Below are 26,810 nucleotides of genomic sequence, written 5' to 3' on the forward strand. Positions count from 1 at the left end.
GGGGATGAAGAAGAAGAAGTTCTCACTCTCAATGGACCTGTGAGGTCTCACTACATCATGGAATTATGGCATATCCCGAACTGGAAGGGACCCACAGGGATCATCAGGCTGGCAGCTGGCCCTGCACAGACACCCCAACAATCCCACCCTGTGCCTGGGAGCGTTGTTGAAACGCTCCTGGAGCTCTGGCAGCCTCGGGGGCCTCTGACCATTCCTGGGGAACCTTTTCAATGCCTGACACCCCTCAGGGGGAAGAACCTCTCCTGATACCCAACCTAACCCCCCCTGACACAGCTCGAGCTGCTCCCTTGGCTCCTGTCCCCGCTCCCAGGAACAGAGACCAGTGTCTGATGTGACAAACACAGATCTGACAGGGGCTGCTCCCGTGCTGTCCCTGGGGACTGAGGTCAGGCACCTCTTGACAGCGAGAGGATTCCAAAATTCTGCAGTGTGCGAGCCGTCCCCTCCCGTTTCTCCTGCTCCAACTTTATTTATTTCACTTCTGTTTCTTTTTCTTTCACTTCTCCACGTCTTGGAGCTGCTCCCCAGGGAACAGCCAAGGGCCTGGCAGCTGGGCTGTGTTTGCAGGGCAGCTTGTGCTCGGTGTTTAATCTCCTCAGTGGACCCTGATTATTCCCTGGCTCCGACTTATCCACGCGGATCTGCCCAGCCCTAATTGCAGGTGATGGCGTTGGTGGGGTCCCTTGTGGCAAGCACGTTTCTCTCCCTCTCAGGATTTTCATAGAGGTGCACAGAGAGAAATGAAAGAGAAAACAATTTCTATTTCTGCTCCTTGTTTTTCCTGTGTGGAATGTGTTTGGAGAATTGTTTACCTGGGGTGATTGCTTGATTGGATTCTGGTGAGGATTGTTTGAGCCTGGTGGCCAATCCAACCCACCTGGGGCTGGACTCGAGAGAGGGTCACCAGTTGTGTTAGAGAAAGTAGTTTGTAGTTTTAGTATCTTCCTTTTATATAGTATATTGATGTATTTTAGCATAGTTATAATAAAGAAATAATTCAGCCTTCTGAATTGAGCCCGACATCATCATTTCCTCCCATTGGGTTCACCTGCATTTACAATTGTCCCTCCCAGGGCACTGATTCATGGCAACCTGAGGGCTGGAATCTCCATCCTCCACTCACACCAGAGTGTTTTAATTCTCTTACCAAAACCAGCAAATTACACCTCAATGCTCTGTAACACATTTTGTGGGTTTTTCACTAAAGCAAAGCGGTTTCAAGGCGTGTTTTCCCCTCAGAGCATCATTCCTGCTGCTACCATGGGTCTGGGTGGGGAGGGGGGGTTGAAATGCACCAAGTCGTGTATCTTGTGAAGAGTTCTTAATTTGCAAGGAATTTGTACATCATGTATGAGATATATGAATATGCAACAGGCTGTTGCTTTTAAGGTTATTCCTTTGTTCACAAGGTATGTTTTTTCATGACTTAGTGTCTGAGAGCATCTGGACGTCCGTAATTCTTTGCTTTTTATTGTCGTGTAATTGTCCTAACTCTAAATTTTATTACTCTCATTGTAATACCATTTTTATAACCATTATATTATTATTAAATTTTGAAAAATTTTAAAAACCAAGCGATTAGCGTTTTTCACAGGAAGCATAAAGCATTATGAGCTCTTTAATTAGGAAAAAAAAAAAACAACCAACCAACCAAAACCCAAAAAAGAAAAAACAAAAAACAAAACAAAACAAACAAACAAACAAACAAAAAAACAAAACAAAACAAAAAAACACCCAAAAAACCCAAATTCGTGAATTCTCCACAAGGCGGCTCACGGCCCCTTCCACTCCGTCCGCGGGGGACGCCGCTTCCCGCGCGCCGCTGCAGCCACCGCGCCCTCTGGCGGAGCCGCGCGGCGCGGCGGCCGCACCCCCCTCCGCGCTGGAATGGTGCGTGCCGGCCGTGCCCCGGACGCGCTCGGGGCGCCCGGAAGAGGCGGCGGCGGCGGCGGCGGCGGCGGGCGGGACGGGCCGGAGGCGGAGCCCGCGTGTCCCGATCGCCGCTCCGGGCAGCAGCGGGGAGCGCGGGCCCGCCGGCCGCGGCGGCACGATGCTGCTGTTCGTGGAGGTGAGGTGGCGGCGCCGCGCCATGTGGCGGGAGGAGGAGGAGGAGGAGGCGGCGGGAGGCCGCGCACGCCGCGCCGGGGGAGGGGACGGGGCTGACACAGCAGATCCGGCGGTGGCGGCCGCGGGCGGGCGGGTGGGTTTCGGGGAGGCTCGGGGGGCGCTCTGGGAGGTTCGGCCGGGGCGGGGGGCGGCGGAGGCGCCGCCGTGACCTTCGGGGGCGGCCGCGGCCCGGCCGTGAAGGTGACGCGGGACACGCGGGGCCTCCCCGAGGCCTCGCAGCAGCGGGCCCGGCCCGGCCTCTGCACACGCGGGGCGGCCCCGCGAGGCCGGCCGCGAGCGCGGCGCCTCGTTAATTGCGTTAATTAAACGCTGGCGGTGGTTTGCGGCGCGGGAAGCGGCGCGGGTTCTGCCGTTCTCCGGCGCGCCGGGTCCGGGCGGGACGAGGAGCGCGGCCCGGCCCGGCCCTGGAGGTCACCGGGGAGGGCGGGCGCCGCGTCCGCTGTGGCCCGGGATGGGCTTTCAGCTGCTCGCGGCGTTTCACGGGCTCGGTGAAGCGGTTTTAACCTTCGCTGAGCGAACCCGGGTGGCCGCTGTAAACTTTGCACCGAGTTTTGTCCCAAAACGTGCGCGGAGCAAGGAGCTGCCGGGGCCGGGGGAGTCACGGAGGGAACCGGGCGGGCGCTGGGCTGTGTCTGCACGGGAGGGCTCGGCTCGGGGGGTTCGGCTCGGGGGTTTTGTTCAGGGGGGATTCTGCTCTGGGGTTTTGTCCAGGGGGTTCTGCTCTGGGTTCAGTTCGGGGGGATTCTGCTGTGGGTTCGGCTCGGGGGGATTCTGCTCTGGGTTCTGCTCTGGGCTCAGCTCGGGAGGTTCTTCTCTGGGGTTTTGTTCGGAGGGTTCTGCTCTAGGTTCAGCTCTGGGGGTTCTGCTCTGGGTTTTGTTCGGGTGACGGTGAGATAGTGCTGGTGGGCTCGCACACAAACACCAACATGTGCTCCGTGGTTAGGAGCCCCTAAATAAAGCAGTTTGGGAGACACGATCTCTTTCTTAAGTGAATCACCTCAGTTCTGAGCTGGATGTTCCTCGGCTTCGCGGGGAGGATTAAAAGTTGTTCCGAGCACCGTGACAGGCCTGGAGAATTGGGGGTTGCAGGTTCTGCTGGAAGAGGAACTGCTGAGGCTGCTGGGAGGCACGAGCAGCTGCCTCATCCCAGAGAGGCCCCGCACACGAGGCGGCTTCTGGAATGCAGGGATGGAGATGGGGACGGGAGCTGGAGCATATCAGGGAGCACATGGCTGCTGCTGGTGTGGATGGGAGCTGGAGCTCATCAGCATTTGGGAAGTTTAGGGTGGCCTAAAGCACAAACTCAACTCTGGTCTTTCTCTGATAGCGTTGGGAGTTTCTGTGATCTTCATTCTGGAAGCCTCAGTAATATTTAATTATGAGTTCCTGACGATCATATGGATTTTCTGAAGGTTTCTTTTCACTGCCAGGACAGAGAACTGGAGCTCTGAGCTAGCTATCCTGGAGTGCTGCAGTTGGATGCTTGGGAGCAGATAGCAGCTTTATCTGGGGATCTTTGGGGATGCCTGGAAAATAAAGCACAGGACAGGTGGAAGTCCCGAGGTTTTCAGGGGGATTGCTTCAGTTGCTGTAGCTGTCAGTGTTTTAAACTTGGTGATTGTGCCAAGTCCTTCACAGTGCATGAGGGGGAGTTGGGTTTCTTTCAACATCCTTTAGCTCCAAATCTCTGCAGTGATGGCTGTATAAGGCTTGTGCTATTTCGTACATTTATGTTTGGGGCAGGGCTTTTTTCCTCCTCTAAGCCAGGACCTGTGTGCTGTTAACAATTAATAATTAGGTGCATTTGGAATATTAATAAATACATTGAGAGAAATGGAATTGATAATGGGCTGCACTCAGATGGCTATGTGCTCCTAATTCCATATATTTGTAATTTATTGAGGAAATGGGAATCTGTGCGTTTCAGGTGGGTGAAATGCTGCCCATGATGTTTCCTGGTTAGAAATCCAGGACTGTGAGCGTTGTTGGCCCTCTCGAGCAGGTGAGGCTCCCTGTGACCCCACATTCCCCTGTTCACACTCCTCTGACCCAGGTACCACCTGCAGACAGCACAGCTGTGTCTTGGCTTTTCCAAGGGGTGGCTCCTCAGTGGAAAACCCTGCAGCTCCTGCTGGGAGGGATGTTCCTGTGACCACTGCAGTTACGGTGAGGTTGGGAGTTAGCAGAGCACTGAGCTGTTACCTGAAACCTGCCAGCAGCTCTGGAGGAGTTCTTTGTGCTGCTTTGACACCAACTTCTCCTCATCCAGCCTCTGAGTCTGATTCAGCCCCAGGAGGTGATGGTGACTGCCCTCAGAAAAGGTGCTCGGAGCCCCTCAGGCTCCCTACCTGCCTGTCCCCCAGCCAGCACAAGGCTTCTCTCAGCTGCCTCCCGTGGCTTTGCTGACCTTGGGGTTTTTCCATCTGCTTACGTTTCCATTTCTGGAAAAGGGTTCGTTTCTCCCCTCACAAGTTTGGTTAAATTCTCTTCTGGATTTTTTGCTTTGTTTTCTGTTTAAGAGAGTTTGTCTACTCTAGGAAATCTGTCACAAGCTCTGGGTTAGGATTTTGGTTGCAGAACAGTTAGAGTTAATATTAAAATTGAATGCTTTAAAACTCTTTGAGTGCCTGCATTTTTGTTAGCTTCATTTAATCTGGTTAAGTGTAATTTAGATGTAATTACAATAAGAAAAATACCCTTTGCCATGTTTCAGAATGAGAATTTTCTTCAATAACCCATTTTTAGGAGTTGCTGGAGGAGAATCTTGGATCCACATTTGCTGGAAGCAGTGTGAGCGAGCGGGGAAGCTGTGCTGAGGAGAGCTTTGTCAGCTCGTGGATCCCAGCGAGTGTTCCCAACCTTTGTCACTCTGTAAAGCTTTAACCTCGTCATGAAAGTTCCCGATAGCAGCTGGGAGGATCGTGCTGCAGCCAATCCCACAGGCTCGGCGTTTGTAGCCTCAGTTAAATAAGCAAGAATTGATATTTTGGCCTTCTCTTCTGAAGAGCCGCTGGCCAGGACGGAGCGATTTTGCTCGTGGAGCGCAGCGTGAATTTCCCAAAAGCTGATGTAAATTAGGGACTTTTTATCCTCTGCAGTCCGTGGGGTTTTGCTGTTCAGATGAGTGAGAGCAGAGCTGCATCCTGCTGGGCTGTTACAGCTCGCTGTTCCTAGCACAAGGGGAAGTGGCCCACGCTCTGTGCCAGGTGTGTGTCCCTGCTGCCATCGTGTCCATCACTTCAGCAGAGTTGCTTTTAGTCCCAATCACCTCCAGAAATGCAGTAACCACAACAAAGTCTTTCAGTTTCGCTTTATCACATTTATTCCTGCAAATTGCTTTAGGCCTGAGCTCAGTGCTACCCTTAGAGATGTAGGTAGTGAGGCATCGTTTATTTTTAGAAAAGAATGAATCATCTCCTGGGTATGTCTTGTTTCTTTTTGCTTTGTTGAGAAGTAAGTTCAAGGAGCTGCTGGCTCTGGGTCTGTGAGCAGGAGCCCATGTGGGCAGGTGACACTGCCCCAGGAGTGACCAGAAGCTGAGCAGAACTTAATTTGGAACTGCTGAACTGCAGTGACAGAGCCTGTGGTTGCAGCAGGTTACTGGGTTTTGCTTTGCAGGTTGTTTTGTTGGGGAATAACTGCTCTGAAATCTGCAAAGGGAAATACACGTGTGTCCTTTCACCCTGAACTATTTCCAGTTTCCAGCTCTGCTCCTGGGCAAAGATTAACGGGAGGGGAAGACTGTTGCTATGTGGATTAAATCAATTGTGCGTGGGGGGTTTGAATCTCGGAGCTTTGCAAAAACCGTGGTCTTTGTTTTGCTTCTCACATGGTTGTCTTGAACTTCTCCAGTTTTTGGAGGCTTCTTGTTACTGAGCAGGGGCTTGTCCTTGCAGCAAACAGCTCTGGCACGAGGTGTGACCTTGGCAGAGGAATTATCTCTAAAGCTATTGCAACTGCTTCCTTATCCTGTGCTGTGTGTTTGAGGCCTGGTAGTGAGCCACTCCTTAACTTCAGAATCCAGGAGCCTGGCCTCCAGCATATCCAGCTTGCTTATCTGTGTGTTTGTGGATATGAGCTGGATTAATGGCTTTCACCTTTTAAAGTCCAGCAAATTGCAGCAGTGAAGTGGAGCATCGTTCAGTGGCTGGAGGAACTGTTACAGCTGCTTGTGGGGGGAGGATTTTTGCAAAAGGGTACTTTTATTCACTACCCTATAACTACAATTGTTATTTCACTGTGTGAAGGGAGCAAAAGCCATGTTTTTCCTCTGTGCTGCTCATGGATTGTTGGATTCGTCACCCAAAATGCCTTTGAGCAGCTCGGGGAGAGGGGCCTTGAAGGACTCGATCTTGTGCTGTGGGAATGAGCGTTTCTCTGTGTCAGGTGCCAGGCTGCAGTCTTGCAGTTTTTCTTGTCTGTATCATTTATAACCCTTTGACTCTAATTATGGTCCTTGTTGCCCAGACCCAAAGTGAGAAGATCCTGTTCTCTCCCCAGCAGGCTGGGATGGTGTGTAAGTTTGTCTTGGCAATTCAAAACCTTTAATCTCCTTGGTTACCAGTCTGAGGAAATCATTAGTGTTTGTTGATGTGTGTAAGATTCCCGGGGGAACGGGGTAAGTTCAGGAGGAATCCTGGCACGGCACAGGTGATGCTTGGTTAGTACAGATGTCACTAATTCCGTTAAGTTATACAGTTTCTTCTCCTTGACATATGTTTTTTTACCTTCCTTTCTAGGAAGGGGTCTGGAGGAGGGAAAATTTCCCTTTCTGGTGAAAGGGGACTGGAGCATTATGACAGTCAAGTCTTTAAAAGCTTATGAGTTCCCAGAGTCCTTGCCGAGTAGCCGCTGCCTCCGCTGATGTTGTCGGATGTCAATAAAGAGAGGTTGAAGGCAACACTTCTAATGGAGGTAGAAACGAAATACTTGGAAAATACCAAGGATTTTCCTGTTTTCATTAATAAAAAAATCACATAGGTGCTTAATAGCTGGGTAGACACTTGAGATGTGGAACTCTAGAGACAATCACTAAATTCGCCTGTATTTTCTGGCTTGACTTCTGAGGCTTCTCTGGGTTGCTCTAACTAACCGAAGTGTTCTGATCTCTTCAGCAGGTAACATCGAAAGGTGCTGGCTTGAACCCCAACGCCAAAGTGTGGCAAGAAGTGCCCCAGGGCAGTGCTGAGGCCGTGCCCCCCACCAATGGCACAGAGCACACATGGCAGGAGACCGCGGCAGCCCAGGGGACTCCGGCCGAGGGTGAGGGGCTGGGACAGGGTTGGGATATGGGTCGTGACATGGCCCCTTCTGGGGGACACTCGGGGGGTTCAGCTGCGAGGAGCAGCCTCTGGCTCTTATCCTTGAGGCTGCCAGTGTTGATGGAGCAGCGGGTATGAGGGGGAGATGAGAAAGCAGCAGGGTTTCAGCAGGGCTCTGCTTCAGGAAGGTGTCTGAGCTCTGCTGGACCAGGATTCAGGGGCCTGGTGATGACCAAGTAACGCGCTAAGAGGGGAGCAGGGTGCTGAATGTGTAGAAATGGATTCGTGACATTGCTGCACTGGAGCATCCACTGGACCCTGTGAACAGGAAAATGAGATCTGAGGGCCACCTGCAATCCTGGCGAGCTCAGGTGCTGCTGAGAGCTGTCAGGAGCATCTGTTCTGTTCTGTGCAGCACCCATGGTTAACTCCTTTCCATTCAGGCTGTTCCATGTGCTGCAGTTCCATTCCCATCCTTATCATCACACAGGCAGTGTCCAGAGCTGAGGATTCAACTGGTTTCACTTGTTTGGCTCAGACTTGATCCAGGGATGTAGCTAAGGTGACTCAAAGCATGGCAGAGGATGCAGAAGATTCCCTACAAAACGGTTTAGTAAAAGTTAGGGATAAAGAAGAGAACATTCAGCTTGTATGGCCTTGTCAAAGGTTTCTGGTAAGTCAGCAGAAGTGAGGAGAGAGTGCTGGGTTTGTGCTTTGCCTGACAGAAACTCATTTGTCTCTTCATAACAAAGTGAAGCAATTGAGGCAGTGTAAGCAATTTTCATCCCTTGTTTTTAGGAACCTTGCTTAAATATTTTAAATTTCATGTGGAAGGACTGGTTTTTAGATTTTCTCGCCACTTTGGGGATCAGTTTCAGGATCCTTTATTTACTTTTATTTACTTTTCCCTGAGAGCCTAGTGCAAACCAGATCTTCCTGAAATTGGAGAGGTACAAGTCAAAGAAATACAGGCTAAGGTTAGACACTCTCAAGTACAGCTTTCTTCAGTATTTAATGTTTTTAGCCATAATTTTTCAAATGGGAAACATGCTGAAGCTGACAGTTTTCCTGCTGCTGCTGTGTTCCTTTGCCAGGTAACATAGAGATCTCAGAGGACAGCTGCAAGCAGTATGAAGTGATGTATTCCCCGGCCTGTGAAGCCCCAAGGAATGGCACAGGAGTTGATGAGGCATCAGCAAATGGAATTGTCCTGGCGACTGAAGATCTGGGGTACCAAATCTATGAAGTGTCTGGTGAGTGTTAAAGTTCAAACGCTGCTGTCAGTGTCTGTAATCCCCCTGGAGCTGCTCTGAGTGTGGTGTGACCACGTTAGAGCTCTGACATGTCCATGTGTGTCCAAGAAGCTCCAGTATGGCCTCAACACGTGGCCAAACAGCTGCAAAGTGGGATCAGAGTAATTTTGAGAGTGTAGTCTGGGGGTCTTGAAGCTTTTCCTCTTGGTCCTATCCAGAGGGATTCATTCTTGTATTCTGCCATGAGGTGTGTCCTTGCCTGGTCTTGTTGCCATGAGAGTGGGGTTTGATGGTGGATGTGATCCCTTGCAGGTGATGGCAGCTCCACGGTGTCCACAGAAGACATTAGAGAATGTTTGAGAAAACAGCTTGAATTCTGCTTCTCTCGGTAGGTGCAGTTAACTCAGTCTGGTGTAAACCCTTTATTAAATAATCTTTGGCAAATATCCCTCTTCTTGGCTTGATGTGTCCCATCATGTTGATAAAAACACAAACCAAGATTTGCTGGTGTGCTGTAGGAGCCCTGTGGCACCTTCCAGCTGTTTCAGTGCTGTCTGTGCAGCTGTGTCCTTGGATGAGGATGACTTCTGTGCTCCACAGTCATAAGATGTTGAGATCATGTTCTGAGTGGCACCAGAAGTCTTTTTGGCAGATCCTTTTTGCAGACAGACGTGTAGGGCACTGGAATTTCACTAAGTTTTAAAAAATATCTTACTCTGTTTTGTGTTGATTTGCTGGGATTTATTCCAGGAGAGAAAATCTGAGGGTGTTTTGGTTGTGAATGGTACTGGTGAATATTTATTTAAGCCTGTAGTTATCCTCTTGTTTTGAGTTTTCTCTTAGGTTCAGGATCTTTTATTAAATAACAATTTTATATCTTTTTAGAGAGAATCTTTCAAAGGATCTCTACTTGATGTCTCAGATGGACAGTGATCAGTTCGTTCCAATATGGACAATTGCCAACATGGAAGGGATTAAGAAGCTGACAACGGACATGGACCTTATTCTTGAAGTTTTGAGATGTAAGTCTGGGACTTTGGTATCTGTATCAGGACAAAGAATCCTTCCATGCTTCAGAGGGATGCTGCAGTCTCTGAGCTGGTTATGGTTTGTTCTGGTAAATGGTGACAGGAACTTTACTGAGTAGCAGGCTCTTCCAAACTCCTGAATGCTCATTCTTTGTTCCAAATTCCATGAGAGAGTCTGCCACTGCTGAGATGTCCAAATATTATACTTTATATTTTCAGCTTCTCCTATGGTACAAGTGGATGAAAGGGGGGAGAAAGTCAGACCAAACCACAAACGATGTATTATCATTCTCCGGGAGATCCCTGAAACTACACCAATAGAGGTAAATAAAGAGAAAGGAAATAAATAACTGTTAGTGGTTTTTGAAGGTGTTTTCAACAGCACCAGGAGAAGTCAGCTGGTGTTTAATTGGATTATACATGGATATTTTTCTTCTAGACCACATCAGTAACTTTTTCCGCCTGGGTGCAGTGTCAAAACAGCCAAAACAAAAACTTATTGTCATTATCCCTACCCATTGTTTACTGCTGTATTTAAACCTTCTTAAGTAAACTTTTTTCCACCGAAGCTGAGCTAGCTTGGCTTTTCTGGAAGGAAGTTTGAACTGGTTTCTTTTCAGATCCAAAAATAAATCAGTCCAGGGCATAGCTTGGAATTCAGGCTAAATTTTTGTCACAGCAATAACTTTACTTGAAGTCAGACAGTTGTTTTGGCAGCAAGAAATGTTGCTAAACATTTCTCATTCATTGAGCCCCAGCATGAGCTGAGCTCATTATGCCCAAGGAGGGAGGATAATAAAATTCCTCCTGATACTTGGCAAACAGAATGATTTAGTTCTTTGTTTTTTAAAGTTCTAATACGTAGTGTTTTTCTACCAGCATTTTTAATGAGTTCTTTTAATGCCAACTCTGAGCAGCTGCTTGTCCCTCTCTTTACAATCTGATTATCGCAAAGCTGTCAGGTTGCCTTGACTTAGAAACATTTCATGGAATCACTGTTGTCTCCATGACCCTGCTGATATAAAGCCACATTTTTCCTATCTGTTTCATATGAAAATATCACCAGGTCTACACAGATTTTGATTTTCTTCTCAGCTGTGGCTGCTCTGTTTTATCTTGGGAGCCCAGGAGGCTGAGCTAGGATTTGTGGGTTAAGCAGGTAGAGGGTGATTTGGTCAGGGAAATAAGAAAACATCCCTGGGCACAGGAGAGCAGCAGCTCAGAACCTGGGTCACTTTAGTGCTCGCTGTACAAGAACCCTGAACTTCTCTCCCCAGGAGGTGAAGGCTCTGTTCAAGAATGAGAACTGCCCCAAGGTGATAAGCTGTGAGTTTGCTCACAACAACAACTGGTACGTTACATTCCAGTCCGACACAGACGCTCAACAGGTAAGGCTGCCTTCCTCTGACAGCCAGCTTTGATCCTTCCCCTGCTCAGGGACAGTGCACTTGAGCTTCCTGCAGCTAAAAGCAATATTTATTTACTCATCCCCTTTTTGTTGTTTTAAGAGATTACTGGTAGATTTTAGTTAATGAGATCAAAGTTGAGAGATTGTGGGGTTATAATTCCCTTGCCTGGCTCTTGCCTTGGCATGACTGGCACTAGAATCCTGAATTTGAAGTGTTAATGAATTTAGCTGGGCTCACAGGGAAGCACATGACTGCACGTTTGTGTTAAATCATGGAACATCCTTTGGGAAGTACAAATTCTAATGTTGATCTTTTTTTTTGTATCTGCAGGCGTTCAAATACTTAAGGGAAGAAGTGAAAACCTTTCAGGGCAAGCCAGTAATGGTGAGGCTGCTTCAGCTGCTGTTTCTCTTGGGGTTGAATTGTGTTGTTTCTGTTTGGATAATGGTGATTTGGTTTGTGGGGGGTGAACCAAGAACTCAGCAGTGGGATAGTCCAGAACTCTGGCTCTGGAGGCTGGAAACGTGAATGAGGTCATGGGGAGCTCTGACAAATTACAGTTCAGTGGCTGCTGGTTACTCACAGCACTGCTTCCCAGGGGGGGTGAAATACATTCCTGTGCTGGCTTCCCTTCTCCACTTGCCCCAGAATCTGGGTTTGCAGAGCTCAGGAGAAGGATTCCTGCCACTGTGAGCCTTGAGTTGGCTGCTGCACAAAGCAGGCTGGAGCAAAGTGCATGTACTGTGAGAGGAGCTGTCATGATTGGAGTCTGGACATTTCCTGCATTTATCTTCAGTTTTACAGATCATCCAGCTAAAGCAACACGTGTACTTCCTCTTATCATGCTGTGGGAATATGAGCTGCACTGATTTTATCAGTTTTTATTAAAAAATAGCAATCAACCTTCACATCCCTCCAGCAGGCAAAAAAGACTCCACATTCTCCTTTTCTCCCAGCTAATGCAGGGTGTCATTTGCTGTCTTGCAGGCCAGGATAAAAGCCATCAACACGTTTTTTGCTAAGAATGGTTACCGGGTGGTGGATTCCAGTGTGTATCCCCAGCCTGTGCAGACCCAAGCCCAGTTTGCCTCCCCCCTGTTTATGCAGCCTGTATATAGCCCTCAGCAGTACTCGATTTACAGCATCGTGCCTCAGACCTGGTCTCCAAATCCTGCACCTTACTTTGAGACTCCACTGGTGAGTAACAGCTGTGAGAAGGGGAGGAGGAGCCCAGCCCATCAGGGATGATTTGGTTAATAATCACTGGGGTGAGGGGGTGTTGCAGGTTTCTTGGTCAGATCCTTCTGTTTTATGACATTTATGTCACAGCCCTGATGAAGCAGCACTGTTAGAGGAGCTGCCAGTCTCAACCATTGGCTGCCACGTATTTCAAGGAATTTTGGTGTGAAATTCCATTATCCTGCAGCTTGTGTTACTGGAAGAGCCCATAGCTTTTCCAGGAATGCTGAAGCAGATGCAGACTGTGAAGCTGTGGGGATTTGGCTGGAGTAGTGAGTTCCCACCACAGCAGATGCTGTAGGCCAGTGTGAAATTACAGCCATGAGTAGCTGGTGAAGCTGATCATTAATCTGCAAACACTCTCTTTGTAGCTCAACCTGTTGTGTCTGTTGCAGGCCCCGTTTCCCAACGGTGGATTTGTGAATGGCTTTAATACACCAGGATCATACAAAACAAATGCTGCTTCTCTCAGTATAGGTCGCCCATTCCACAGGAATCGGTAAGAGAGTTCTGCCAGGAGTTTGCTCCTGCAAAACTGACACTGCTGAGATCCTCAAGTGTTACTTGCATGTCACATGCAGTGCTTTCTGATGGGACCACACTATTTTGTTTTATCAATTATATGACGTTTTTCAAGTTTATTTAAAAAATGAAGTAGAAAGCAGCAGCTTAAGATCCTAAAATAATGGACACAGTGCTGGAGAGAGCCAAGGTAACTCTTTTTAAAAGCCTCAGAGGAATTTTTGCAGACAAATAAATAACTTCCTCCTCGGTCATACTTGTAATTATGTTTGTTATACCCAGATTATAAACTCCTGCAGCACAACATAAGCCTTTCCTGCTGGGATCAGGCTTGTGGAGCTGCTGGTTCCTGCAGTGGGAGTTGCTTGTCCTGACTGCAGTGTCCAACTGCTTGATGCTGGAACTGTTCCTGTAATTTATTTGCTTTATCCCCATCTTTCCTGAGAGCTCTAAGAACTTAGCTCAGATACAAACACCGGGGAGGAGGAAACACTTTGTATTGCTGGAGCAGTTGCTCTGTGAACACAATGGAGTTGTAACCTGTGTGTGGGGGTGGGAGTTGTTTGTGTGCAGCACTGGGCTGGGATCATGGGAATTGCTGTTGGTATTGTTAGAGAAATCAGTCGACAGCTGCCAGGGCTCTGAGTGGGTTTGTGGTGCAGTTCAGGTCTGGGGCTGTTGGCAGAAGGGGAACTTTGGGCTGTGGTGACTCAGCAGAGTCTTAACCCAGACTGTGGAACTGGGAGCGTGACTGCCTGGAAGATGGAGCAGCTGCTCCAGCTGCAGCTGCTCAGCTCCCAGCTCACATCTTGACAAAGGTGGTTTGGATTTTTTGTTTTGCTTTAAATTGTGCACAATATTAAAACCTGTATATGGGCCCTCATGGAAGTACAGGTGCTGCAGCTGTGCAAGAGCTGTGTGTATCCAAGTGCTAGCACCTTGAAATGCCTCCCTGTACATCACATCTGCATAACTCTGAAGCTTTTAAAATCCTGCTTGTGTAAAGACTTCAGTTTGTAAGACTTGGGTGCTTGAGGTTGCAGCTTTGGGGCCAGGATGTGCAGGTCCTGCCGGCCCCGTGATGATCCAGTATCGCGCTAAGAGAGAACAGGTCACAGTCAGGGGCTGGGCAGCCTGTGCTCTGCTTGTCCTTCCTCCTGCTCTTCCTCCTTCTGCTCTCACATCCTTTCTCCTCCTCTCTGCTCTTTTTTCCACCCCTCCTTTTATCTTTCCTTGTCTTTTCTGCTTTGCTCTTCTGCCCAGACAAGACTGTGACCTTCTCGATGACGGGTAAGATTATGAGATCTGAGGGCTGAACAGTGACTTGAGAATAATTTGGTAAGATTATGAGATCCGAGGGCTGAACAGTGACTTCAGAATAATTTGGTAAAATTATGAGATCTGAGGGCTGAACAGTGACTTAAGAATAATTTGGTAAGATTATGAGATCTGAGGGCTGAACAGTGACTTGACAGTATGCCATTTTGAGAACAACTTGGACAAAATGGAAGAGTTCAGTTGACTTTGCTCCACCTCCTCCCTGTCATTGTTGCTGATGGCCAACTTAAACTTTATTGGGCCCTTAAAACTGGTTCTTGAGGTTGGGGAAGTGTGAATTCATCTCTGTTCAGCAAATCTCCTCTTGACCTGCACAACAGCTTGTTTGGAGAGTTTGTCCAGCTGCTGCTTTTGGGTTTCTCTCCTGACCCATTAAACCTGATTTGTTTTGTGGTACAGACAGTTAATAGTTAACTGCTGGAGTTTTCTCTGTGGCTAAACATTTGTTTAAGCCACTTGTATTTATTTTGTGCTGATTTGTTGCAACATCCTTATGCAAAAGGGAGATGGAAGAATTGTACTTTGTCTGGCACTAGGAGAGTTTCTTCTGATTTAATGGAATATTATAATGAGATTGTTTAAAAACAGCAAGTGTGCAAAATCCTCCTGCTGCCCTTAAATCATGAGATGTGCAGAGTTTACCAAAGGAGAGAGAATTTAGGATTTTGTCTTTGATCAGTGCTGCATAGAAAACCAGTGAGGGGCGAAAGCAGAAAATAGTTGAAGACACCTAAATGCAGCTCCAGGAAACTATTCCATATTGTGCTGGATCTGAGCTTTTCTGGAGAAGTCTGCATTTAAGACCCTGAGCCTGCACTTGCAGCAGCACTGCGAGTGCAGAGCTGTGTCTGTGCTCAAAGGTTAAAGCTGAATGATCGATAGTGGGGTGGAACATTTGGGGTTTGGGAGCTGCAGAGTCGGTGCTGAGGGTTTGGGAATGGGAGCAGCCAGGCTGAGCCTGGCTGTGCATGGCAGGGCTCAGCTGCCCTGGCCTGATCTGCCACGTTCAGTCACTCCTGGCCTTGTCTCAGTTCAGTTTGTTTGCCTGTGGCCAGGTCAGTCTGTTCCTCGGCCTTGGCTTATTTCTCCAGCTCCATTTCCAATGCCCTGTGCCAGTGCTGCAGGCCCGGACAAAGGAAAAATTCCTCTTTGGGTTCTTCTGGCTCTTCTGCAACCCTAAAATTTTGTGATTTTTTTTTTTTTTTCAGTTGTTAAAGGTTTTGGAGGTCTTTCCCCCTCCTGGGTATCTTTTGGGCAGCAGTCAAACAGGAGTTGTGGTGCTTGCTGAGCTGCTTTTCTGGTCAGCTGTGGATCACCTGCAGGTGGTGGTGGTTCTGCTGTAGTTCCTTGTTGAAACTCAAAATGTCCCTCAGACATTTTTAGAGGTTCCAGGCCTTGGTCAGAAGATTTGAGGCCCTGGCAGGCAGCTGGAAACAGCTGTGATTTTGGGTTTGAGCCATGGAATGATTTACCAACTTTGAAGGTGGAACAAGCAGTCACAAAAGTTTAGATATTATAGTAGAAGTAGTTACCAAGTAGAGAGAAGAATTTTTTAGTATTGTACAGGGGGATTTTAACACCTGTACAGGGGGGTTTTTATTTTGTACATGGGGGTCAGAAGTTTTAAGATGGAAGAATGTAGGCCAGTCCTGTTCCTCCTCTTTCTTCTTCCTTACCTCCATGTTCTTGGTGATGTTGGCACTCACAGATTGGTTTAGAGTAGAAAAACACCTTTTAATATAGGTAATAGGCATTGGGGAAAAACTGTAACCATGTAACACGTAATGTACCTTATAAAAGATAGAAAAGCACCATTTAATATAGGTAATAGGCATTGGGGAAAAACTGTAAACATGTAACATGTAATGTACATATAAAAGAAAGACACCATTTAATACAGAGAATAGGCATTGGGGAAAAACTGTAAACATTTAACACATAATGTACCATATAAAAGACAGCAGCAGCCCTGGGCAGGGGGAGAGAAGAAGACACCAGTCAGAGAGGATGTCAGGGTGTGTGTGTGCCTCTGCCTGAGCTGTGAGCAAACCACAGCAGCCCAAGAAGAAAACCTTTTAGATAACTTGCAATAAACTGCCTTGAGAGGCTGCAGAGTTTTCTTTGGAAGCTCGGGTTGGAGGAGAGACTTTTCCAGGCCGGGGTTTCCCAGTTCCCCAGCACGGAGGGGTCCCAGAGCTCTCTCTGTGCCCGCAGGGTGAAGCCCCATTTCCGCTCGTCCAGCAGCTCCGAGCACCCCGAGGGGCCGCCCGGCGCCGGGGCCCTGCCCATGGGCGACCTGGGCAGAACCAGCTCGAGGAATTTTGTCATGGAGCGGCACAGCAGCTCCTTAACCGGGCACCAAGAGCAGGGCTATGCCCAGAAGGATTCTCCCGCGGCACAGCTGGAGCAGAACGGCGATTTCGGCGTCGGCAGGGGCAGGTAAAGTGCTGTGTCCTGGGTTTGCTGTCACACTGCAGCTGGGGCTTGGCTCGTGTGAGCCACAGATACCAACCATCAGCACAAAGTATGTTTCTGTAAGGAGCAGCCATGAGAAAACTGACATTTAAGTAAATCAGGAGCAGTAAGTGCTGACCTGGGAGCAGGAACGGTTCCAGTTTCACTCTCCAGCTTGTAGTTACTCTGATAAACAGCTGGCAGTAAGACAGTGAGGTATCTTTATTTTAAAATATTTGTTCCCAGAATTAAAACAGATGCTGAGGTAAAGTTGGCATCTGTGTTGCTGTAAATAATAAGTAAATCCTCGGTTGGGGATTTGATGCTCCTCAGTATTTTAAGATTAACTGTTTTTATCTCTTTTAACTCAGGGTTTAGACGCTTGAAAGGGCAGATCAGTGAGAAATCAGGCTAATAAGTTTATTACTATAAAATAATTGTCCCTGTGCTTGGTCAGATGCTCATGCAGGGTGCTGAGAAAGAGGAGCTATTTCCATATTGACTCTTTTCCAACTTCTTCCAAAGTTGGAACTTTGAGCCCTTGTGAGGCGGGAGAACATCCCAGAGCCATGTGTGGGGAAGGCTGAGCAGGCAGCAGTGGGTGCGCTCATGCAGAGGGGTGGAGGCACTGACTGTTCTTGTCTTTCAAGGAGGAACGTCTTCAGAGGTCGGAGGAGACGGGAGGACGACCGGGTTTCCGTAAGTTCTGCTTCCCTTTTTGCAGGGAGTCACACAAAGGGCAGAGCGTTGGCTTCCCAGTTATTGAGGAATGGCAGAGTCCTTAAATCCTCAGATTATGGTGGGGGTGTACAGTTTTTCTAGGAAGCTCCTTGACAGCTTGCTCAGGGCTTTCACTGCTCGGTGTTATGACTTCAGTAACTTGTGTTTCCCTCTCCAGAGACCTCAACCTTCAGCAGAAACAAAGACTCAGACACCAAAGTTTGACTTGCTTGCATCCAATTTCCCACCTTTGCCTGGCAGCACAGCAAAAATTCTGGGAGAGCCTGTGCTGGAGAGCAGGATGTCCGACATCGTTAAAGGAGTCTGCAAAGAGAAGGTGCCTGCTCTTGTCTCTGTACACACACCAGCATAGCTGGGTGCTGTGACTCCCTTTTCCCTGTTCAGGGCTTGGTTTGTTAGAGCCACCTATCCCAGTGCTTTAATCCCAGACTTCTTTGTGCATTTTCCCAGTTTTTTTTGTGGGAATGCAGCTAGGCCTCATGCAGTTATGCTGTTGTAATGTGATGTTTAGGAATAAAGTGGGCAAAGGAGGAATGTTGGCTGTTGGAGAAGGAGCAGTTTGGTGGAGTGTAGCAAGGGATCTTTCCAGATGAATCCCTTCTTTGAGCTGGTGGGACTAAGCACTGACATTCTGGATGATCCAGCCTTAATTCTGGTTTTGCCCATATAAAGAGGTACTGCTTTAGAAGTGACAGTCCAAAAGAAATAAAACTGCTGTCATCAGGACTTGAGCAGCCTTTGGGACTACCCCGCTTCTCAGATGTCTTGCAGTGCCATATTGTGGAGCAATTTGAGTATGGCTGTGTATTTTGCAACGTTTTCCTCTGTGTGCAGGAAAGCAAAGACTCCCTCTGCCCCTGCCCGGCTCCTGCTCCGGAGGAACAAACGCCCAGCGCTGCCCAGCCCGTGCCCAGCGTCAGCTCCCTGAACCAGGCTGAGCCTGTGCTGCTGAGGTATGCAGAGAACATGGACTTAACATGGAGCTGTGGAGTGTCCTGAGCAGGAGGGGACCCACAGGGACCACCCAGTGCAACCCCTGGCCGTGCACAGACTCCCCAACAATCCCTCCCTCTGCATCCCTGGGAGTGTTGTCCAAATGCTCCATGGGCAGCCTCAGGGCCGTGCCCATTCCCTGGGGAGCCTGGGCAGTGCCAGACTCTTCTGGGAAAGAAAAGAAAGATTCTTCTTTTCCTGCTATCCCTCCAGTGGTTCCCTTGTGTCCTGTCCCTGGTCACAGGGAGCAGAGATGGGAGCTGCCCCTCGGGATGAAGCTGCAGCCCCCCATGAGTCTTCCCTCAGCCTCTTCTCCCCTCTTCCCCAGAGCCCTCAGCCTCTCCTCCAGACCCTGCCCCATCCCCTTCTCCCTGCTTTGGACCCTCTCCAGCAGCTTCAGATGTTTTTGATATTGTGGTGCCCAGAGTGCCCCCAGGTCTGGAGGTGAGGCCAGCCCAGTGCAGCAGAGTGGGACAATCCCCTCCCTCACCTGTGTGGCACCTGATGCCCCCAGAGCCTGGTGACCCTTGGGGCTGCCAACTCTGCTGACTCATCTGCATGTTCTAGCAAGGTCTGGCAGTAATGTTGGGTGGCATCTTCTTCTCCAGAGGCCACCAGATGGAAAGGACAGATAAGGGTGGGAATGGCTGTGCTGTTGTGTTCTGCACTTGTGACTTAAAGGAAGTAATCTGTGAAATGTGAGCATCGGTAGGTTTTAATTTGAATTGTTGTTGGTTTATCAGCACGGTTCAGCCAGAGAGCAAACCAGAAGAAGTGTCTGCTCCAAAGGACGTGGCCAGCCCGGCTTCTCCGCCGGCATCCGTCTGTCCCATCAGTGCTGCCAAGCCAGCGAGGACAAACACCTCCTCACCCTCTGCTCAAGCAAGTGCAGCTCCTGCTCTGTCGACACAGGTAAGGCCCAGAGCAGGGAGCGGGGATGACACCGGGAGCTTCCTCTGGGATGTGCTCCCCTCTGCTGTGGTGCCTGGGATGGGCTGGGAGGTGGCCGTGCTGCATAAACCTCGTTCTTCTCCTTGCTCCCAAAGGAGCCTCGCAAGCTCAGCTACGCCGAAGTTTGCCAGAAACCCCCAAAGGAGCCACCTCCAGTCCCCGTCCAACCTCTGCGGGAGCACCGCACCAACATCGTCCCCCCTGCCAAAAACGAAGACAACGGTACGGCGGAGAAGGCTCCGGAGAAGGCTCCTCACGAGAGGCCCGAAGCTCGAATGAAGGATTACCCCGGCTTCCGCGGCCCCGGGGCTCCCAGGGGAGCTGCTGGCAAAATCAGGGAACAGAGGCGCCAGTTTGGACGCAGATCTTCGCCTCAGGGAGCGCCGCGCCGCGTGGGCAAGGAGCAGCACGTGGGCAAGGAGCAGCACGTGGGCAAGGAGCAGCACGTGGGCAAGGAGCAGCACGTGGGCAAGGAGCAGCACGTGGGCAAGGAGCAGTACGTGGGCAAGGAGCAGCACGTGGGCAAGGAGCAGTACGTGGGCAAGGAGCAGTACGTGGGCAAGGAGCAGCACGTGGGCAAGGAGCAGTACGTGGGCAAGGAGCAGTACGTGGGCAAGGAGCAGTACGTGGGCAAGGAGCAGTACGTGCCACCCCGGTCACCAAAGTAACGCTGGGCCAGCCAAGGATTCTCTGTTTCACTTCAGCTGTGGACTAAAGAGCAGCAGAGACGCTGAGGAGGGAAGGATTCGGGAAGGGGAATACTGAACTTGGAAGCGTGGCTTGGTGTGGAGAAGTTGTGGAGGGTCCCAAAATTCATCTCTTAAGAGAAGTGATTTCACAAATGCTGGAGGATTCCAATCACTATAAATATAGAGATTATAATTTTTGTATTTTTGTTTTTAATTTGCAGAGGGTTTCCTGCTTGAAGTCAGCTTTGGGATTGTGAAAGTAGCGTTTTGACAAAGTGAAAGAATATAAGTTGACAAATTAACCTGTCCCTCGGTGTAGGAGGAAAAGGATAAGAGAATATTATTTTTGGAAAATGAGCATTTCTGTAAAATTAGAACTTTTTTAAACCTATTTAACGTTTGGCTTGTGGGCTGGTGTGTCTGCCATGGGAGGCCTGGCATTGCAGAGGCCTCTGCAGCAGCGTGAGCGGAGCGAGTGCAGCCAGAACTGTTGTCATCGCTTAGTCACTGATGATGAAAACTGAATGTACTACTGTAGTGTAACCCATGTGTTTCCAGCTTGAAGTAGAGTCTCTTGACCTTACTAATATTTCATTCAGCAAGCTTTTTAAGGTATAAGTTCTGCAGGATACTGGATTGTAGGTGAGAGTGTGTGGACAGCAGAAATTGTCTCGACGCAGTGGAAGGAGGCAAAGGGAGCATGTGAGAATCTTTATTGTGCCCTTTCTCCTCGCCTCCTTTTGAGGGCAACTCCTTAGGTTTGGGGTTTTGTTTGTTTGCTTTTTCCCTCTCTTGTTACTTTCTCTGATTTCTTTATTACAGACTTTAGTGCATTTTTCTTGGTGTGTTTTCCTGAGGCAGCCCCAGGGTAGGACGGGCAGGTGGCTACACAGCACCTGGTGTTACCTGCACAGGTAAGGAGCCTGGAATTGCAGCTGCAGATGCTGAATTCTGCCTTGCAGTGGCAGCTCTGCATGGCTGGGTTTTTTCTCTGTGCTGACTCTGGAATAGGCTGTTGGCTGCTGTCTTGCCAGAAATCAGGGTTTAGACTCCTGGGAACTTGTTGTTTACAGCTGATGTCATAGCAACTGACTCGTTTTTTTAAGTGTTTAAAGTGGAACTAAAGATGCAGAGTTAAGGAAATCCCCTCGTGTTCAGAGAAGCTACTGGAGCAGTGGCTCCTTGCCAGCTGTGTGCTGACTGAATTTGCAACACTATTGTGCAGTAAGTGGTTAAGTTTCAGGGTGATTAATGACCGAAATAGGAACATTCAGCGCATTAATCTGCCAAAATCAGCATACCAGGGTTCAAAGTTCTGTATAAAGCGTTAGGGAAAAGTAGCTTCCAGCAGTAAGAATCACATCTTTATTTTTTCCTCTTTTTTTTTTTTTTTTTTTTTTTAGTGAATAGCAAGTGTACAAATTTAAAGTTGTAAGTTGTGAACACTGGAAAATTCAATTGTGATATATTCCGTAACCATCTTAGTAATATATGCTCGTGTTGCCATAGAATGAATGTAAGTGGCAGTTAAAATAACTGTGAAATTTTTCATCTTCTGATTTCTTAGCCAGATAACCCTTGGCAACTTGGGCCTCAGTAGGAATTCTCTTATCAACTGCTTGGAGAACACTCATATCTATTTTTATAAATATATATATAAAGCCAGAGTTGTCATTTCTCTAACTTATTATTCAGCTTGGCAATTGCTTTGAGTTGATTCATAACACAATATAATGTATTTATGCAGTTAACTGTTCATTTCTAATCATGTTACAAAGAGAGAGTCAGAGAATCATTGATTGGGCTGAGTCGGAGGGACCCATCAGGATCATGGGGTCCAACTCCTGCCCTGCACAGACACCCCAAAAATCCCACCCTGTGCCTGAGAGCGTTGTCTGGATGCTTCTGGAGATCAGACAGGCTTGGAGCTGTGGCCCCCCTCTGGGGAAGGACCTTTTCCTCCCACCTCAACCTCCCCCACCTCAGCCTCCTGCCATTTCCTCGAGTCCTGAAGTATGTATACATATACATATTTTCATATATATATGTATATATAAACCCCAAAATCACTATTGACTTTGAAACTACCTGTACTGGGTTGGGGAGGGTTTTTTTGGGTTTTTTTTTAATTGAGTAAAAAAAATCATTGATCACATCCACAGTTTAGGGATTCTTACAAACCCTTCTCTCTTTATTTTGATAATGCTACTCTCGTTGGAACGCTAGGGAAGTTTAAATATTCAGTGTCAAAGTCCTGAAATGCAATGAATGCAAAGTTTTAATTCGTTTTAAAGGCTCTAAACAATTCCTGCAGCCAAAGTGGAAGGAAAGAAGCCTGTGGGATGGTTCAGGGGTGTTCAGGGGAGACGTGGTCTGGGATGTTGAGGGAGCAGCGGGATGCTGACAGCTCTTGGGAGGAGGAATGAGAGGGAAAAAGGAGCTGGTGCAGATGTGGCTCAGAATTCCTGACCCAGTGGCAGCGTTTGCTTGTGCTGAGAGGGCCTGAGAGGTGAAAGGGAACTTTGTCATGGATCAGGTGTGGGAAAAGCCAGCCCAGAGTGGCTCCGTGGTGCTGTGGGGTGGTGGAGAGGGGAGCTCTGTGACTCCTGGGGGTGTTCCAGCAGCAGCAGCAGCTCCTGCTCTTGCGCAGGGCACGAGGCTCAGGCTGGAACTCTTGGCTTTTCCCAGCACACCCCAACTCCTCTCAGCTTAGGGCACTTGCAGTGATTCATTTCACACCTGCGTGCAAAGATTTCACGTCAGCGGTTCCCTCCCACCATTTCCAGCTGTGGTTTGGGGTTGGTTTTATTCTTTTGCTTTCTATTCTTTCCTGTGCAGGGGGAAATTCCCAGTTGGATGCTGTGAAATTTATGGGGTGGGAGTTTTCCTTTAGCACTGGGACCTGCCAGGGATTGGCTTTGCCTTTTCCTCTCGTGCTGGGCTGGGGAAGGATCTGGTGGCTGTCCCCACCAGTTTGCCCAGTTTGCCCAGTTTGCCCAGTGGGTAGAGGGGTGCTCTGGAGCCAGCCCCACTGCTGGGACAGCTCCTGGGAGCTGCTCCTGTCCCCAGCTCCAGCTGCTCTCCAAGTGCCCGGAGCTCCCCGTGCTTCCCTCCGGGTGTCCCCCCGGGATGGAAATCGTCCTGCTCCGCTGAGATTAAAATCCAGGAGGTGCAAATCACGCCTCACCTTCAGCTTCAGGAACTGTGACTTGTGCTCAGAGTTGTTGGCTTCCGTTAGGGGCAGAAATCCACTCCCCAGTTGGGTTCTTTTCCAATTTACTGTGTGTGGAAAAGATTGGGGCGCCCTGCCGTGCTTCTGCTGGGGAGTAAAAAGAAGAAATTCTTTGCGTGTGATAGTACAATTAAAAGTGCAAAAAGTTTTCTTTTGATTTCTAACATTAAGTTAGTTTTATAGTATCTTACATTCCTGCTCTTGTTGTTTTGTTGGGATTTTTGTTGTTGTTGTTTGTTTTTTTTTTTTAAATTAGCCTGGCACAGTATGATGGTGCAGTTTTAGCTGTAGGAAAAAAAAAAAAAATAAAGTAACCCACTATTAACCAGAAGAGAAAGATGATACTGTGGCAGATCAGTAGCAAATAAGTGACTTAATCGATGCTTTACTGTAGTTAAATAGCTATGGCCTTACTACTTTGTCAATATCAGCTTAATTGTCTTGAAACTGTCTGCAATTTTTACTGTTCCCAGGTGAGTTTGCCTGGGCTGAGATATCTGGTATGTACAGATGATATTTTAAATTTGTAAAATGCACCATTGTATTACAGATGATGCAACAGAAATGCACTTCGGGGGGAAATGGCTTCTGATGAGTTTTTTTGTAAATCCTTGATTACTACAGATATGCAATAGAGTTTTTTGTTTCTAATTTTGATATTTCCTTCTGAAACGTAAGATTGTTGCCATTAATCTGAATGATTTATCATGCTCTTCTTTGCGTGTATATATTCCATATAGTCTGAGCTTCCTTTAGGGTGGTACATAATTTTGGGTTGTTGTAGAATTTTAGTTGGCTCTTCTCTTCAGTGCCTTTAGCGCAGGCACTTCAAGAGGTTCACTGAGTCTGTTTTTAATGTACAGTTGGGAGGACTTGAAATGGAGTTAAAGCAACTTATTTCTGAAAAAAAAAAAAAATCCATCTGCAAACTTAACCTGTAACAACTTTAAAATTTTATATTTAAGAACCAGATGTTTATTTTTATGGAACTTCAGTTAGGGATACAGTTTCCAAAAAAAAAAAAAAATGCAACTTCAAATGTAAACAGACTGTGCATAAATGGGTTTTGTTCTAATTTTTATAGAATACAAAATATTCAGATAATATATTGAGCTCGAGTTACTACAGACATCTTGTTCCTCCCGGATGAATCCAGCTTCCCCTTGGCATTGACGATCTCTCTTCAAAGTGGTAGGAAAGGACAAAAAAAGCAACTTATCTGGCTTTTAGACTGTCTGTTCTGGTTTATTCCTGTTGTCAAAATGTCCAAAACAAAATTTGTGTAAAGTAGGTTCATGCTTTAAGTGTTCAAATGATAATACATGTATTTGTATTTGTTTTTGACATTGCCAAGGTGCTATGGGAAATTGAAATAACAGTTAGAAAAATAAAGCTGATTTAAAAGAGAAAAAAAAAAAAAAACAAAACAAAAAAAAAGAAAACAAACTAAAAAAAAGAAAAAAAAAGAAAAAAACCCTTAAACCACAATTCCCTGAGCTCTTCCTTGTGTCTGTGGAGGTTGAAATGTTTTTAGTAGTTGCTGGTGGGGGTGAAGGGAGAACCTGGGCTCTGCTGGGGGCTCGGGTCCCACGGGGTCCCAATCCCTGGGCCCGGGATTGGCTCCAGAGGGTTCTGGAAGATCCCAGGGAGGGAAACGGAACCACCCAGCCTGGCCCAGGAGCTCCAGGAGCCCAAACTGGACCCAGCTGCGGAGAGGCTTCGCCCCGCACGCTGCCCGCCTCGGGGTGGGCACGGGGCCGGGAGCGGGAACGGGGATCGGGAATAGAACCGGGAACGGGGAGCAGGAGCAGAACCAGGAGCAGAACCGGGGATCGGGAATAGAACCGGGAGCAGGAGCAGAACCAGGAGCAGGAGCAGAACCGGGGATCGGGAATAGAACCAGGAACGGGGAACAGGAACAGAACCGGGGATCGGGACCAGAACCAGGAACGGGGAACAGGAACAGAACCGGGGATCGGGAATAGAACCAGGAACGGGGAACAGGAACAGAACCGGGGATCGGGACCAGAACCAGGAACGGGGAACAGGAACAGAACCGGGGATCGGGAACGGAAGCAGGACTGGGAACAGGAGCAGGACTGGGGATCGGGAGTAGGACCCAGGACCGGGAACAGGAGCAGGACTGGGACTGGGGATGGGCATCAGGAACAGAATCGGGGAGCAGGAGTAGAACCAGGACCGGGGATGGATCCTGGAGCAGAACTGGGACCGGGGAAGGGGCGCGGGGCAGAACCAAGACCGGGGACGGAGATCAGGAGCAGAATTGCGGAGCAGGAGTAGAACCAGGACTAGGGACAGGCCCTGGAGCAGAAATGGGAACAGGGATCAGGAGCAGAACTGGGGAGCAGGAGTAGAACAGGAGCGGGGACGGGGATGGAACGGGTCCAGGACCGGGAACAGAACCAAGATTGGCGACGGAGCCTGGCAGCAGAACCAGGACCGAGAGCAGGGCAAGGAGCTGGGATTGGGAGCAGAACCAGGACTGGGAGTGGGAGCAGAACAGAGCCAAACTGGGACCGGGATCGGGAGTAGAACAGGGACTGGGAACCGAACCGGGACCGGGTTAGGCAGCAGAACAGGGCCAGGAACCGAACCGGGATTGGGAGCAGGGCCAGGAACTGAACTGGGACCGGGATAGGGAGCAGGACCAGGAGTAGAACAGGGACCGGGAGCCGAACCGGGATTGGGGAGCAGGGCTGGGAACGGAACCGGGACCGGGATCGGGGAGCAGGGCCGGGAACCGAACCGGGATCGGGAGCGGGGCCAGGAACCGGACCGGGGCCGGGACGGAACCGGTGCCGGGATCGGGAGCGGGACCGGGAACGGGAGCAGGGCCGGGACCGGACTGGTGCCGGGATCGGGAGCAGGGCCGGGAACCGAACCGGGGCCGGGAACCGAACCGGTGCCGGGGCCGGGAGCGGGGCCGGGAACCGAACCGGGATCGGGAGTGGGGCCGGGAACCGGACCGGTGCCGGGATCGGGAGCTGGGCCGGGACGGAACCGGTGCCGGGATCGGGAGCAGGACCAGGACCGGGATCGGGAGCAGGGCCGGGACCGGACCGGTGCCGGGGCCGGGAGCAGGGCCGGGAACCGAACCGGTGCCGGGATCGGGAGCGGGGCCGGGAACCGAACCGGGGCCGGGAGCGGGGCCGGGAACCGAACCGGGGCCGGGAGCGGGGCCGGGACCGGGCTCGGGAGCGGGGCCGGGACCGAACCGGCGCCGCTGCCAGGAGCGGGGCCGGGAACCGAACCGGCGCCGGTGCCGGGAGCGGGGCCGGGAACCGAACCGGGATCGGGAGCGGGGCCGGGAACCGAACCGGTGCCGGGAGCGGGGCCGGGACCGGGCTCGGGAGCGGGGCCGGGACCGAACCGGCGCCGGGGCCGGGAGCGGGGCCGGGAACCGAACCGGCGCCCGTGCCGGGAGCGAGCGCGCGGCTGCAGCGCGGGGCGGGGCCGCGCGGGGGCGCCGCGGGGCCCGGGGCGCGCGCGCCGCGCGGTCACGTGCCGGCGGCGCCGGGCTCAGCCATGGCG

The 26,810-nt window shown here is 49.6% G+C and overlaps 1 protein-coding gene across 4 annotated transcripts; it reads left to right on the forward strand.

Moving 5' to 3' along the window:
• The first annotated feature begins 1,976 nt into the window (after positions 1–1,976).
• On the forward strand, positions 1,977–24,187 carry LARP4 (La ribonucleoprotein 4). 4 transcript variants are annotated; one of them, XM_077788690.1, is made up of 17 exons: positions 1,977–2,089; positions 6,888–7,062; positions 7,263–7,410; positions 8,504–8,662; positions 8,975–9,050; positions 9,548–9,684; positions 9,910–10,013; positions 10,968–11,078; positions 11,430–11,483; positions 12,087–12,296; positions 12,734–12,837; positions 16,413–16,637; positions 17,303–17,351; positions 17,551–17,709; positions 18,228–18,346; positions 19,130–19,298; positions 19,433–24,187. In XM_077788690.1, the coding sequence occupies exons 2-17, from the start codon at positions 7,012–7,014 to the stop codon at positions 20,003–20,005; spliced, it is 2,448 nt and encodes an 815-aa protein (XP_077644816.1). In that variant the 5' UTR covers positions 1,977–2,089; positions 6,888–7,011; the 3' UTR covers positions 20,006–24,187. The 4 variants fall into 4 exon arrangements, with proteins under 4 accessions (XP_077644816.1, XP_077644817.1, XP_077644818.1 ...); XM_077788691.1 differs by having other exon boundaries at positions 7,266–7,410; XM_077788692.1 differs by lacking the exon at positions 6,888–7,062.
• The last annotated feature ends 2,623 nt before the right edge of the window (positions 24,188–26,810 follow it).

The sequence above is a fragment of the Lonchura striata genome, chromosome 27, assembly GCF_046129695.1.
Source record: "Lonchura striata isolate bLonStr1 chromosome 27, bLonStr1.mat, whole genome shotgun sequence".
Classification (NCBI taxonomy): Eukaryota; Metazoa; Chordata; class Aves; order Passeriformes; family Estrildidae; genus Lonchura; species Lonchura striata.